The sequence below is a fragment of the Caloenas nicobarica genome, chromosome 2, assembly GCF_036013445.1.
Source record: "Caloenas nicobarica isolate bCalNic1 chromosome 2, bCalNic1.hap1, whole genome shotgun sequence".
Classification (NCBI taxonomy): domain Eukaryota; kingdom Metazoa; phylum Chordata; class Aves; order Columbiformes; family Columbidae; genus Caloenas; species Caloenas nicobarica.
This window is the reverse complement of record NC_088246.1, coordinates 64,328,454-64,341,569: the sequence shown is the minus strand read 5'-3', so window position 1 is coordinate 64,341,569 and position 13,116 is coordinate 64,328,454. Positions and strand designations below refer to the sequence as shown.

At 36.0% G+C, this 13,116-nt stretch overlaps 1 protein-coding gene across 5 annotated transcripts in view; it reads right to left on the bottom strand.

Annotated features, from left to right (window-relative positions):
* Nucleotides 1-13,116, bottom strand: part of RECK (reversion inducing cysteine rich protein with kazal motifs) — a 60,400-nt gene that overhangs the window by 26,619 nt on the left and 20,665 nt on the right. For 3 of the 5 annotated variants that reach the window (XM_065628193.1, XM_065628195.1, XM_065628194.1), the window contains 2 exons: nucleotides 11,107-11,192; nucleotides 8,791-8,838 (listed from right to left, as the gene is read on the bottom strand). In XM_065628193.1, the coding sequence (XP_065484265.1) occupies nucleotides 8,791-8,838; nucleotides 11,107-11,192 (134 nt within the window). Of the gene's footprint in view, nucleotides 1-2,321; nucleotides 2,398-2,951; nucleotides 3,569-6,067; nucleotides 6,146-7,740; nucleotides 7,783-8,790; nucleotides 8,839-11,106; nucleotides 11,193-13,116 lie in introns of those variants that run through there. The other 2 variants (XM_065628197.1, XM_065628196.1) reach the window with 2 other exon arrangements.

Sequence of the window (13,116 nt, the reverse complement as noted above, 5' to 3'; positions counted from 1 at the left end):
AAACACTGAAAGCAGTAAATTAAAAGATCAGGGTCATCAGAGTTCTGTGTGTACTCATAATAAAACAGGTAAATATTCAAGAAAATAAATAGGAAGACCTTCCTGGACTGATTTAGAAACAGCATGCTATAATAGGATGTCCCATTATTTTTTTTTTCTAATAAAATAATTTCAAAGATTCTATGGGGGGGAAAAAAAAAAGGAGAACTCGCACAGATGCACACATGCAAGCAGAAAAATCTCAACTAACTCAACACTACATCTTCAAAGCTAAAGCATGCTGTCAACTCCCTCGAACTGCTGCCAGAAAGGCACAGTTGGGGGATATATAACATGCTAAACGGCAGAAGAAACACATACACCCTGCTGTTATGTTTCAGAGGACTCTAATCCACAGAACAATCATGGAATAGTTTGGGTTAGAAAGGACCTTCAAAGATCATCTAGTCCAACCCCCCTGCAATGAGCAGGGACATCTTCAACTAGATCAGGATGCTCAGAGCCCCATCCAGCCTGGCCTTGAATGTTTCCAGGGATGGGGTGTTTACCACCTCTGTGGGCAACCTGTTCCAGTATTTCACCACCCTTACTGTAAAACATTTCTTCCTCACATCTAGCCTGAATCTCCCCTCCTTTAGTTTAAAGCCATCACCCCTTGTCCTGTTGCAACAGGCCCTGCTAAAAAGTCTGTCCCCATCTTTCTCATAGGTCCCTTGGAAGTACTGAAAGGCCACAAGAAGGGGTCCCCACAGCCTTCTCTTCTCCAGGCTGAACAACTTCAAGTGTCTCAGCCTGTCCTCATAACAGAGGTGTTCCAATCCTCTGATAATTTTGGTGCCCTCCTCTAGACCCTCTCCAACAGGTCCCTGTCTTTCTTGTACTGAGGGCTCCAGAGCTGTATGCAGTACTCCAGGTGGGGTCTCACTGGAGCAGAGTAGCAGGGCAGAATCACCTTCCTCACGACTATTGAACTCTTATCCAAAACAACCACAGGCTTCCCCACACTGAAAAAACACATCTCTTAAAAAATAGGTATTGCACATAAGCTTTCCAGAACTCTGTGAAAAGATGAAGTCATGAGGTTGAAATTGAAAAAAGTACTTGCCACGTATCAAAGACTTGAAAATACGATTGTGAAAAAGATGAGAAATTTGAACCACCTCCATATCTGACTTCCACTACTCATTAAGCACATGTATTCTACCAGAGAAATGGAAAATTCTACAATCCCACTTTCCCTTTTTAGTTTTTTTTTCCTCATGCAAGTTTTGTCAATACCCAAGTAAAAACATGATTATTTTTAAAAATGTTATTTTTCCATCATCCCCTTTTCTGTTGTTTAAGAATAAGCACTTCAGCACACAGATTGGTTCCCTGTGTATGAATTAGCATTCAAATTAGTCTGCATTCCTGCATAGACAGTCCTGATGAAAATCTGAAGATCCAAAAGAATTATTTACTGTACCAAAACACGGAAAACTCACATTTTAACTTAGATTTGAAAGGAATTAAGCCTTGATATTTCAGGTTGCATCATGCCATCAACGATGTTATTTCATGCTGTATTTTAAATCACAAGTTCCAACTTGCCAATTATTCCTTATGCCATGTAAACCACAGTGCCACAATACTGTTTTCTATAGTCTCGCAATTATATCATCTTTTGGATAGTATATTTTTTGATAGTCAAACATGTTAACAGTTAAATGCAAGATTTTAAAGAGGACAGTCCCAATACTGTAGTGAGCAGTGCCACTTTATTTACAGTCAGAAAAGAATTTAAAACATGGGTAAACCATGTGGCACTGATATAATGACCTTAAGAGAATAAACACAAATCTAACTTGAAAATTTAAGTTGGTTTTCCATGAACACCAGCTACTTATAATTTTAGTCATCATGAATAAAAGCACACGTCTATTGAGAACACTTTGTACAAAAGTTCAAAAGTCTGCCTTACATAAAATAACACCCAAAACCTCACAAAGTAACAACTCAGACATTTTATTTTCACACTTCTAATATCCTCTGCCAAATTTTAGATATTTTCTCCCAATAGCACAGACACTGCATAATTTTTCTGAGACTGAGAATGAATTTGGAGCAACACTCCTCATCTCAGCGGCCCATTTTCATCTGACCCACTTCAGATTTTCCCTTTTACTGCCCACAAAGCAAATCCTGTCACCCATTCATCTATGTAACACAGATGAAGGACAAGAGAACTCAGGGAAACAGAACATGTAGAGAATCACCATTCTACATTTGGTTAAGAACTGATTTATACTGTTGCCTAAAGGCTCATGTCATATTTACAGCACCTTACATTCTGTCTCTGCCAGACAATGGTTACCAGAAAGTCACTGTTTCAATGGGGCCATCTGGCTTCTTTGGGACCTTCCACGTATGAAAAAAGAAACAACTGTCAGACAGAAATTGCCATACATAACATCACTTTGACCCAAAACTTATTGTCCTCAGAAGGTGCTGAAATTAGACTTCTCCATGCCCACCCTGTATCAAGCACTAGAAGGTGGCATACAAGCCAGCCAGGTAGAAAGCAATGCTGTGACTTTATTAATTAGTGCACTGAGACAGTAGAGGTTCTTGAAAAGGCTGAAGTCTGTCCTGGATATACTGAAGTATTTGGCCATGCTTAAGAATCATGACATAATGCTGCTGTAAACTCAGCTAAAAATTGTCATGTTATTTAGAAGCAGAATGTTACAAAACAGTAACTAGAGTGTTACAAAAGCAATTCAGGGATAGCTGTGTCATTGGCCCTGTTAGCTCAGATTGCAGCTTGTAACTACACAGAAACCAGAGAAGAATGTTGAGAAGATTACGGTGTCTACCAACATTCTGTCTCTAAAGAAGGGCTCAAGTTGAGACAAAATTATTTTCTTATAGCAATTTTATACACTGATTTTACACAAGCAGGATACCCTAACCAGATAATAAGTCGTCTTCTTTCTGTACTTTGAAACTACAGTTCCACGGACTGCTGAATCATTGTAATAAGGCTCATATTTCTCTTAAGATGAGGTGGTCTTCTCTTTTCCATCCTGTTTTCAACTCTTCTCTCCCTGTTCCCGGCTGTATAGTCTTGTGTGTGCCTTTACACCAGCTCTGGCACTAATCATCATCTCATGACCTGATTTTTCTCAGTGATCCTGTTGAAAACTCCTTTTTTTCATTTCCTAGGAATTTAAATCAGCAATTTCAACAGGTATAATACTACGTTAGAATAGAATAGAATAATCTTTTAGATGTCATCTTTTAGAAGGACCTGCCAGATGCAGGGTAAGGTAAGAAGAAGTATATTTGTATGGCTACCAGTGTGAGGGAATGTGTGTGGAGAATGGGCAGGTGCAGGAAGGAACGGGAAGAGCTTCAACTGCACTGAGTTGTTAAAGCAACTCACCGTATTTTACGAAACTGGTGTGCCTATAGGCACCACAGAACACAGTGCTAGTTTGGGTGCTGACTTTGCTCTTTTTGTAGGTCTGGGTAATTGTTCAGTTTCCCAGAAAGTACACATGCGTGGAGTGTAGCTATACAGACATGAGAGAATCTTAAAGGAAAAAAAAAAGTAGTGTGTAGACACCTGCTTGTAAATAAAGCTGATAACAGCATTAGACAGTCAGTCTGATTTGAATTACTAACTATAACTTCATTACAGAACACAGTGTTAGTGTCCATCTCCAGTAAACCAGCACTCATATTTAAGGAATTATCAGCTTTTCTGCTCACTCGAGCTTCCTTCTGAATCTGCTAGTGAACTGTCAGAAGAGAAAGACAGAGAAAACAAAGCTAAAGATAAAACAGAGATGTAGGTAAGGAAAAACAAAACAAAACCCACGAAAAAAAGAGCAGAAAAGGACGTTCTTTTTAAAGGAATGACTAAGTCATCAAAATCTGGGAAAACGAGTATAAAAAGGCACAACCGTTTACACACACAGTTTGATACTCCATTTTTGATTTGTATATAAAATGTTAAGAGAACAAAGATGGCAACATTGAAATGTATAAAACACAAACATAATTATTTTACTTGTGCATTAATCCCTTCTTTCAGACTTCTTTTTAAAACCAAATGTTGCTGAAACTGGCAATTAAAGCCAGTGAGACTGTAAGCGAAGGAATGGAAAGTGGTAGGCAGACACACACAGCAGAACCATGTATGCCTTAAAGAAAACAGTCCCAAAGATCTTTTGGTGTTATGGAAATTGAAAAAGGCAACTGAAGTTTATCCAGCAGAGAATATTGTCCAGTCTTCCTCATCAGAATCTCCCTGAAGAAAGATTTTAGCCAGTACTGCAGGACCTAACTGGTTTCGCTCTTTTTGGAGCTCATCAGCTGCAGGTAACGGCTCAAAAACCAAAATGCATGCACACAAACACAAACAGAACATTTTGCTAAAGGAAGAAGTCTTCTGCATTTTAAGGTATGCTTTTATGTTATAAGTGCGTTTTTTCTAAATGGCTGCTTCTTGTGTCTTGAGTGAAAAGTGATAGCAAAGCTGTTCTTTCACACCAGAAATGAAGAGTGTTTTGCTAAAAAACAAAGATTATTTTCCTCCCTAAAATTTATCATGGTATCTGTATTTTGCTAACTCTGGCAGAAAAATAAGTTTAGTACTCTTATCTTGGGCAACTTAATGATGTTAACTATTTGAATATAGATCCTATCCAATTAAGGCCATCTTAATTTAGAAGTATTACAAATACACTAGGAAACAAAATGCTTCGCTCTGAGAACAGCAATGAAAGTTCTGTTAATCTCTCCTTGACTTCATTTAATCTTTGAATTTAGCAACACAAGATAAAGTCAGAAGGCAATGTACTGAGGTTTAGTGGAGTCAGCTGAAGTTTCAAATGATGTTGCACATCTGATAACTTTAAATTAACAAATAAGGCCAAGATTTTCCTCAATTATGTAAACCAGTAAAGAAGTGAGAACACTTGTATAGTCAGGCAGAACAAAAAATCACTGAAACTTAAATTTTGGGAAGATCATTGAGTATTCTATCAACCTTCTTTGAACAGTAGAAAATAGAGACAAAAAGCACCAAAAAGTAAGATGACAATAATAGTATCTACAATGTATAGCATATGGTCAGAGTCCACCCTGAATTCATTAAGTAGTACTTACAGAGGCCACACACAGCCCTGTGCCTTAGCAGTTCATTAAAACTGTACTGGAACCTTTTCATGAATGTTGTTCTAAATAGCTCCTTGAGTTATAATCTATTGTCTCTGAGTGATCTGCACAAACGTTTAGACAAGAATGAAAATTTGCTGACTGCATTTTTCAGAAAGGTCAATTAGTAGCCAGCATTCACTAAACCTCTGTGTAAAGCAGGACTGTATGACCCTAGAAAGTAAAGCCAATAGGGTAGCACAGTGAATACTTTTCTGAATCCCTATTACAGCACGTGAAACTGCAGGCACTGCATTTGAAGATTCTGCATTTAAAAACTGTAAGAAAGCAAAGTCACATTAAGACAAACTGTGCTCAAATCTGTGAGAGCAAAAATACCTTTAAACAGTCCAGGGACATCAAAAGCATGTACTACCATGTGTCAAAAATAGTTTTAAGAGCAGAAGCTAAATAATTGGCAACATTTCCAATTATATTTTGACTGCACAGCAGATGTTAATGGTGCTCAGCTGCTGCAAAGATCTCATGATGCCAATTAACTAGAGAAGTCTGAATGTCTTATTTAGTACACCTGAAATAAGAAATCAAGTTCTTAATGTGCAAAGAGGTGAACTCACAGTATGCAGTGTAGAGACTCAAGAGCTGCAATCTAATGGCAATTTTAGTACTACCCTTTCCTTGCACAGAAGAAAGAAAAGTGACCTTAAATGCAATAAAGCTTTTGCAGTTTATTTCAAGCTTTATAAAATGTTTTCAGATACTCCTCCAAGCATGTAGTCCATGCAGTCTTTTCAAGAAATGAACCTCAACTTTACACAAAACTTTTAAAAACAGGAAAATCAGAAAATCCCAAATACAATCCAGTCTCCATTTCATTTTTCTTCTTCCTTTGACTATTACCTACCTTCTTTTTAGAGGAAGGTGAACAGGATAGCAGAAAGCTGGAAGAAGGAGTGAAAGATAAGAGTTGAGATGCATAGAACTAGAGAAAAAATGAAGATGACAAAATGAGTATTTGAGAAGCAGAAGATGGGGAAAAGAACTACCAGAATAAACGTTCAAAAGAAGGCAAATAAAGTACGTTTCAGTAACACTAAAAATACTCAGCAAGTTGTGTTAAATTTTTTCATTTCTGTATGCAGTGCCACTTGAAAATAAATATATTTAATATGACTCACGATCTTCAATACGCTGATCAAAAATGAATAGTTTATTACAACATGATTTATTTCTAAAATGTCTAAAATCTCCAAATTAGAAGAATCACAAGCTTCATAAATATTTACAGTAAAAGTAATCCATTGGATCAGCAGAAAAAAAGCATCTTTAATTAATCCTGTGAAGAGCTGTCACGTCAATGCTGTTGTGATTCTGCTACTATATAACCTGAGACTCCACTTAGCAAACTACCTCCCTGCTTTGAGTTCAGGTTTTTAATCACTGCTCTGAACCCTATGTCCTACCCTTGAAGACTTACCTCATTCTTCATGCTTCAGTGAGAAGCTGAAGGGTAACTCATGAAGTTGCTTCCCTAATCTCAAAGGATTACAGAGTACTATGCACAGTTTAGCCAATTACTGTAAGAAGCTTGTGAAAATCCTCTGGGAAATCCTTATGTATGTAAGCAAGCTATGAAAGTTGGTAAGCTACGAGAGTGTTCACAAAAAGGGAATTACACTTCTATATTGTTAATTCAGCTAGTTTTTACCTAAATGTCATGTACTTATATATTCAATGCCTCAATAACAGACTTGAGAGCTGATGAACAAGCCCTATGATCTATATCATACACTAATTCTCAAATTGGATCCCCATTTTTAGTGAAGTAAAAATTCTTAAACACAAAGGCAAACACACTGTGTATGACATCGCATTTATGTGACTCACAGTCTGTTTCTGATCATATGTAATCTCTTTCAGTTTTAACTACGCACTTCCTCCTCAGTTCAGTTTCTTCTCCAGCCAATCCGAGTACAAAGCACATTACCAGTCACAGAAACTACTTACAGACTACAGAAGGAGCAAGACACAGTGACCAAGACAGCAAGATTTTTTTTTTTTAATGAGAAAGAATGACTAGGGTGTGAAGAGTGCAGGTTTCTCTCCAGAAGTATTTTTTTAAATCTCCTATCTTAGGCAAAAGTCCCTTGAACTTTATATAACCAACGGGCCTCTTGAGAGCATTGTAAGTACTATTTCTTATCAGTACCTGTAAGCCTAGATATACAGGAAAAACCACTGTGATACAGAATTCTGTAAGAACTGAAGATCTAACACATCAGATGATACTTAATTTCCATCCCTAACACAGTATCAGTATCTACTGCTCTTAGTGCTCATTAGAAAAGTTCTTCTTTTCACCAACCAGAAAACTGATTCCTTCTTCCATCATTTTTCTCCCTCCTTCTCCTTTAGTGTTGCACAGATAGAGTTAAGGTACAATAACAGCAAGATCATTCCTGAATAAGACTGAGGGACCCACTTTCCAAAATTCCAGATAAAAACTGGAAAAAGAAGAACTAGGAAAAGTAAATAAGATGGCTATCACCATTTTGTAGTCATTCTTTAATCTCTTACCTTTCCTCTCTTGTTCTCTTTCAACCCATATTGGCCCACCTCCTACAGCAATGCAGAAATCCAGAAAAAAAGAAGGAAACAGACCAGCATAACAGAGGAGAAGTTTACAGATGTTGATGGCATAGCATATTATAGCGTAAGAGGAGACAGAACTACTTAAAATGAAAATTCATTTTTAAGAGAACAAGCTATGGTAACTTCAACAGTGAAGAGTCTATGAAAATACTCCGTAGATTATTTAGATAAAACAATCAAAGGGAAAAAAAAAAAATATCATGTTTCCCAGAAAAAATAGGAAACTTGCTACAATGCTGCCCAAATCAGGAGAACAGAGAATTGTCCAATATCCTTAACTTTTGATTATGAACAGGATTTATTCAGGACTACCTAATTCAAGGCAGAGGAAAAAAGATGAAAGGGAGGAGAAAGAATATGGCTTTTAATTAAGAAACAGATTAAAGAAGTCCTAGCAGAATAGCATTTCTATTAAATGTGTTAAAAAGGACATAGGCAGATTTCTGAAAATATCCCGATGATTAATTTTAAGAGCAGAACAGTAAAAATAATTGCAAGCATTCATAGTTTCACTGATGGTACAAAAAATTCATTTGAAATTATTTACATTAGGATAGGATACTTAAAAGTTATTATTTCCCGAGTTTATCTCTTTAGGTCACTCTAAAGCTGATTCTCCCACTATAGAGGCTAAAATGTTTCTGACAGAATGAATGCTCACAATGAATGCCAGCTTTCACCAGAACTCCTATGAAACAAACTTGCTTGGAATCCATGTTCCCATTTTGAAAATTGCATCTTTTTCATTCAAATTAAGGTATATGCAAATCTAAAACAAGACAAGCCATTTTTACAGAAAATGATTGTACTTTCACAAAAACTGTAGAGAGTTAATTTACATTTGGATGAAAATGAGCATATCCAGAAATACAGTTTTAAGAAGACTGGACCTTCTCTCTTCTACAAGATACTTTTTACAGAATTTATAAAACAGTTGATTTTTAATAAGATACATCCAGACATGTATACACGTACCTCGTATTCCTTCCTGCAGACCTTTAAAACATCATTCTTTGCAGAAGCCTGAAAGACACATAAATTTGTTTCTGCCTTTATATTAACTGTGATAACCATGGATTCACAATCTATTTAAATGTTCCTTTTTAAGAACCTAAAGAATCCATGTAAAGCTTTAAGAAAAAAAAAAGCAGAATCCATGACTCTCAGTACTACATTTAATTAAAAAACAAAACCTTGTATTTTTGCACTAAGTTAGTTGATACTGGAAGCACACAAAGCAACTTTATTTTTGTGAAAAGTTTGCCACATAGAGCAGAATACAGAAAACATTCAGGAAATGGAAGAACTTGAGCATAAAAATGTCCCCATTTTGCATGCTCAGTACCATTTTACGTGCTTCTTTCCCTTCTCCTCCTTCTTGTACACACAGTCCTACAGTTCCTATTGTCAAACTGAGTAGTAGAAATTCTCCCTTCAAACTGCAGTTCAGTTTCTACTGTAGAGTACCTTTTGCTCCTTTTTCAGATGACAGATACTCAAAATTATTATTACTACTAACATTAATTATTTCTCCCTCCAATAATTTAAAATACCAGGATAAAGTCTGACCTTGGACCTATCATATCACATCAAAATGCCTCCAAAACTCCCTCAAGTTTCAAGAATCAAAATTAAAATTGAAATACTTCCTATTATCCCTAACATTTGACAAGTATGTGTATTTTCGTTTAAATGAAAACAATATGAAACCTATCAATAGGAGTCATCTTAAGTACAGAATATAGCCAAGATTGACATAGCAGAGTCTGCTATCAAACAAAACAGCGTCTGAATTGGAGAATAATGAGAAACGATATAACCATCATAAGATAAAATTAACAGAATTTCATAGAACACTGCAATAAATGGAAGTGTTTTTATCAGGTCTTGAAAATTCTTAGGATAAATTTGAAAACTTTGATAAGGAATGCATTTGGGAAAAGATACATGTATCTTCTTGTCAGAAGGTCAGAAGTACCATTTGTTTACTCACTCCTCATCTCTTTTCCACACTACTCGCATTTGTGTACTCACTGCTCATCTCTTGTCAAGTAGTTCAAACTATATGCTTTTTTTTAGGTTGCCTTTCTTTTTTGCATGACAACAATTTGCAGTAGGTGGCTGGTCCAAGATTAAGATTACACAGATAACGTGCAAGATGCTACAGTGAATATTATATACATCTGTTTTCCAGAACTAAGTTACAAGGATGATGATTAATAATTATATTCTCTTTGACTTTGAAGATGTTTTTAAGGTCACAAGCATGTATTTGGAGAAGAAAAAACAAAACAAAACCAAAACACAACATACTCCACAGATTTTTAATAAAAAGGTAATTGCTAAATTTACGTACTCTGCTTAAAACTGTCATTTGACAAAAATAGTGATATCGTAAACACCAAAACCAACTTTCTTCCATCTGATGAACAAAAACCTCTTTGAAGAGGCACAAAAATCTATTTGGGGCTGTAACCACAATATTGCCTCACTAAACATTACACTGCAAAAAAAAAAAAAAAAGAGTGTCAAAACAGCCACATGTTGCTTTCCACTCAGCATTATTTTAAAATAACTTTCATGTAGAGATTGTGACAAAAAAAAAAATTCAAGAAACTAAGTTTAGCATAACCAAAGAGAGCTGCAGAATCTTTATGGATTCAGTAAATGAATTACTACGAAGTAAAACACTAGAGTGTATTGGCAATAATCATGTGCCTATTGTTTGCAAATCAAAACTAAGTGGATTAGCTCCATTTGCCAAGTGCAGCGGTGGAAGGATGCACCTGCGGCGAGCTTACCAGCTCTCACACTACGACTTCTGCAACATCAAAGGTATAAACACCATCAGATTTCATCTTAACTGTATCTTCATTACTGAGCAGTTATATGTGGCATCAGAATGTACAAAAAGAACACAGCTAACCCTAAATTCTTAAAATTTCTTCTTCAGGCTCACCAAGTCATAGCAAGCAGCCTAGCCCACTTTTTTAAATCTAGGTTTTCAGCTTGGCAGACTTGAACTTTGACTTTTTTATTGAAAAGTCACTTTAAAAACTTTTTTTTTTTTTTTTTTTTTTTTTAAACTTGGTTGCTGGCATTTATCATCAGTAGTACTTCCTGGGAAGTATCTAGACATATTTTGCAATTTTAAAAAGAGGTCACATGATAATGTAATTTTGATGTAAAAAAAAATGCATTAAGACAGAAGTTCATAAACAGTAATACATTTATGAATTCAACATGATATCATTTGATATTAACCATAGAAAAACAATTATAAAGCCTTACCTGTTTACATGCTTGCCGACATTCCACAGCAATAGCTAGCTCGCAGCAACCTAAACCAACCCACCCATCAGACTTCTTCAAAACTCCTTTGAAAATAAGATGACATTACATATTACAGTAGAAAGAGAAACTATGCCATCATTTTCCCTTCCCATGAGTCAGTTACATTTCAAATTTGATAATTCTGTTCTCATTAGTCTATTCACAGATTACATTTTATTGGAATTTATGAAATAATTCCCAACGAACTTGAAGGCAAGAAAAGAGCAAGTATGTGCCCTAATAAATGCTGAATTTAGCAACTATGAAGTACCTTCTACACACTAAGTGTAAAGGTGTTTTATGCAAACTATTTTATATGTTCACAGGAAGTATCAGAGTTTGATAATTTGATTCATCCAATCTGAAATATAAGCCAACAGGAAAAAAAACCTCATTAGAATTAACAACATTATCTCCTACAGACACGTCCTCTTGTTGGTTTCAACAGCACATTCTTCTATCAACTCTGTCAATGCAGAATATGTTTCTTACTTTTTCTTCAAGCTTCCTCTACTGGTTTTGGTCAGGATGGACTTAAATTTCTTCATAGGAGCTGGGAGGACACAGCTGGGATAGCTGACTCCAGCTGACCTAAGGGGTATCCCAAACCATATGACATCATGCTCAGCAATAAAACTGGGAGGCGGAGGTTGCTGTGCTGGGGAACTGGCTGGGCACTGGTCAGTTGGTTGGGAGCAATCGTTTTCTTTTGCATCACTTGTTTTTCTTGTTTGTTTGTTTTTTACCTTTTTTTCTTAATCCCCTTCTTCCATTTTTGTAATTATTAAACTGTGTTTATTGCAACCCATGAGTTTTCTCACTGTTGCCCTTCCAATACTCCCCCCTATCCCATTGGTGAAGGAAGGAGTAAGTGGCTATGTGAGGTTTAGTGGCCTACTGGGGTTAAACCACAACACTTCCTCTACAGTTTATCCCCCCTAATAACATGGTTTCATATCCAGAATCACCTGCAATAAAAGTTTCACATCTCCCTGCCTCTCTTTTTCCATTTGTTTCATTATCCTAATTTCTTACCATAAAGTTACATAGAAAAGCAAATTGCTGCAATAAGTTGTTTCATCCTCTCAATCTATTCACAAATATAGATTTTCTGATGTTTTCAAGAGATTAGAAATCAAATAAAAGAATGCACTTCTGTATCTATTTCTCTCATAACTTTAAAGACAGAAATAATTGAAGTTCAACCTACACAGGTACCCAGCAGCTGTGGCAAATTTGTTATACTTTTTTCTTAGTGAGAAGGGTGGAACTATTTACCTGAATAAACCACTCATTTGTGTTACGAATATTTTAAAAATAAAGCAATATCTTAGGGCATGCACAAATTATATTCTGTATGTAGAAATGAAAAGTATTAAGTAAAAGAATGAACGATGTAATTTAAAAAAATGCTCTCAAGCATTTTCAGAAAAGTCACATGAGATGTCCAGCTTTAAAAAAAGGAAGTAAAAGAGCTAGGAGTGAGACCAGTGAGCTTAAATTCAAATGTCAAGAAAATACTGGGAAAAAAGTCAATAAAAATCATTGCAATCAATGCAACACATTCATTTCATGTATCTCTCATGAACAAAATTGCCTTTAAAATACACTTTGTCAGCTTTACAAACACAGGCAGCATAGAAAGTCTTACCAGAATCAGTCTTTCATCACATTCTGATGGGCAGATTAAGAAAACAAATAGTAATGAATTTATAAAGGAGGGGAAAAAACCATCTTCAGCTAAATTAATGTATTTTCCCAGAAAATTAAAATATTAATTACATTTATTAAAATCTTAATGCTTGACACAAGCAAGGGAGCAGGAATGCAAAGCAGGTGGAGAGAGCCAAGAGGCAAAGGTAAAGAACAGCTGTTGGTTGCAGCCTGCATTTTGTCAGTCTGAAGTGGCCATCTGCCATCAGGATGGTCCAGACCTCCTGGGCAGCACTGTGGGCCCATGATTAACCT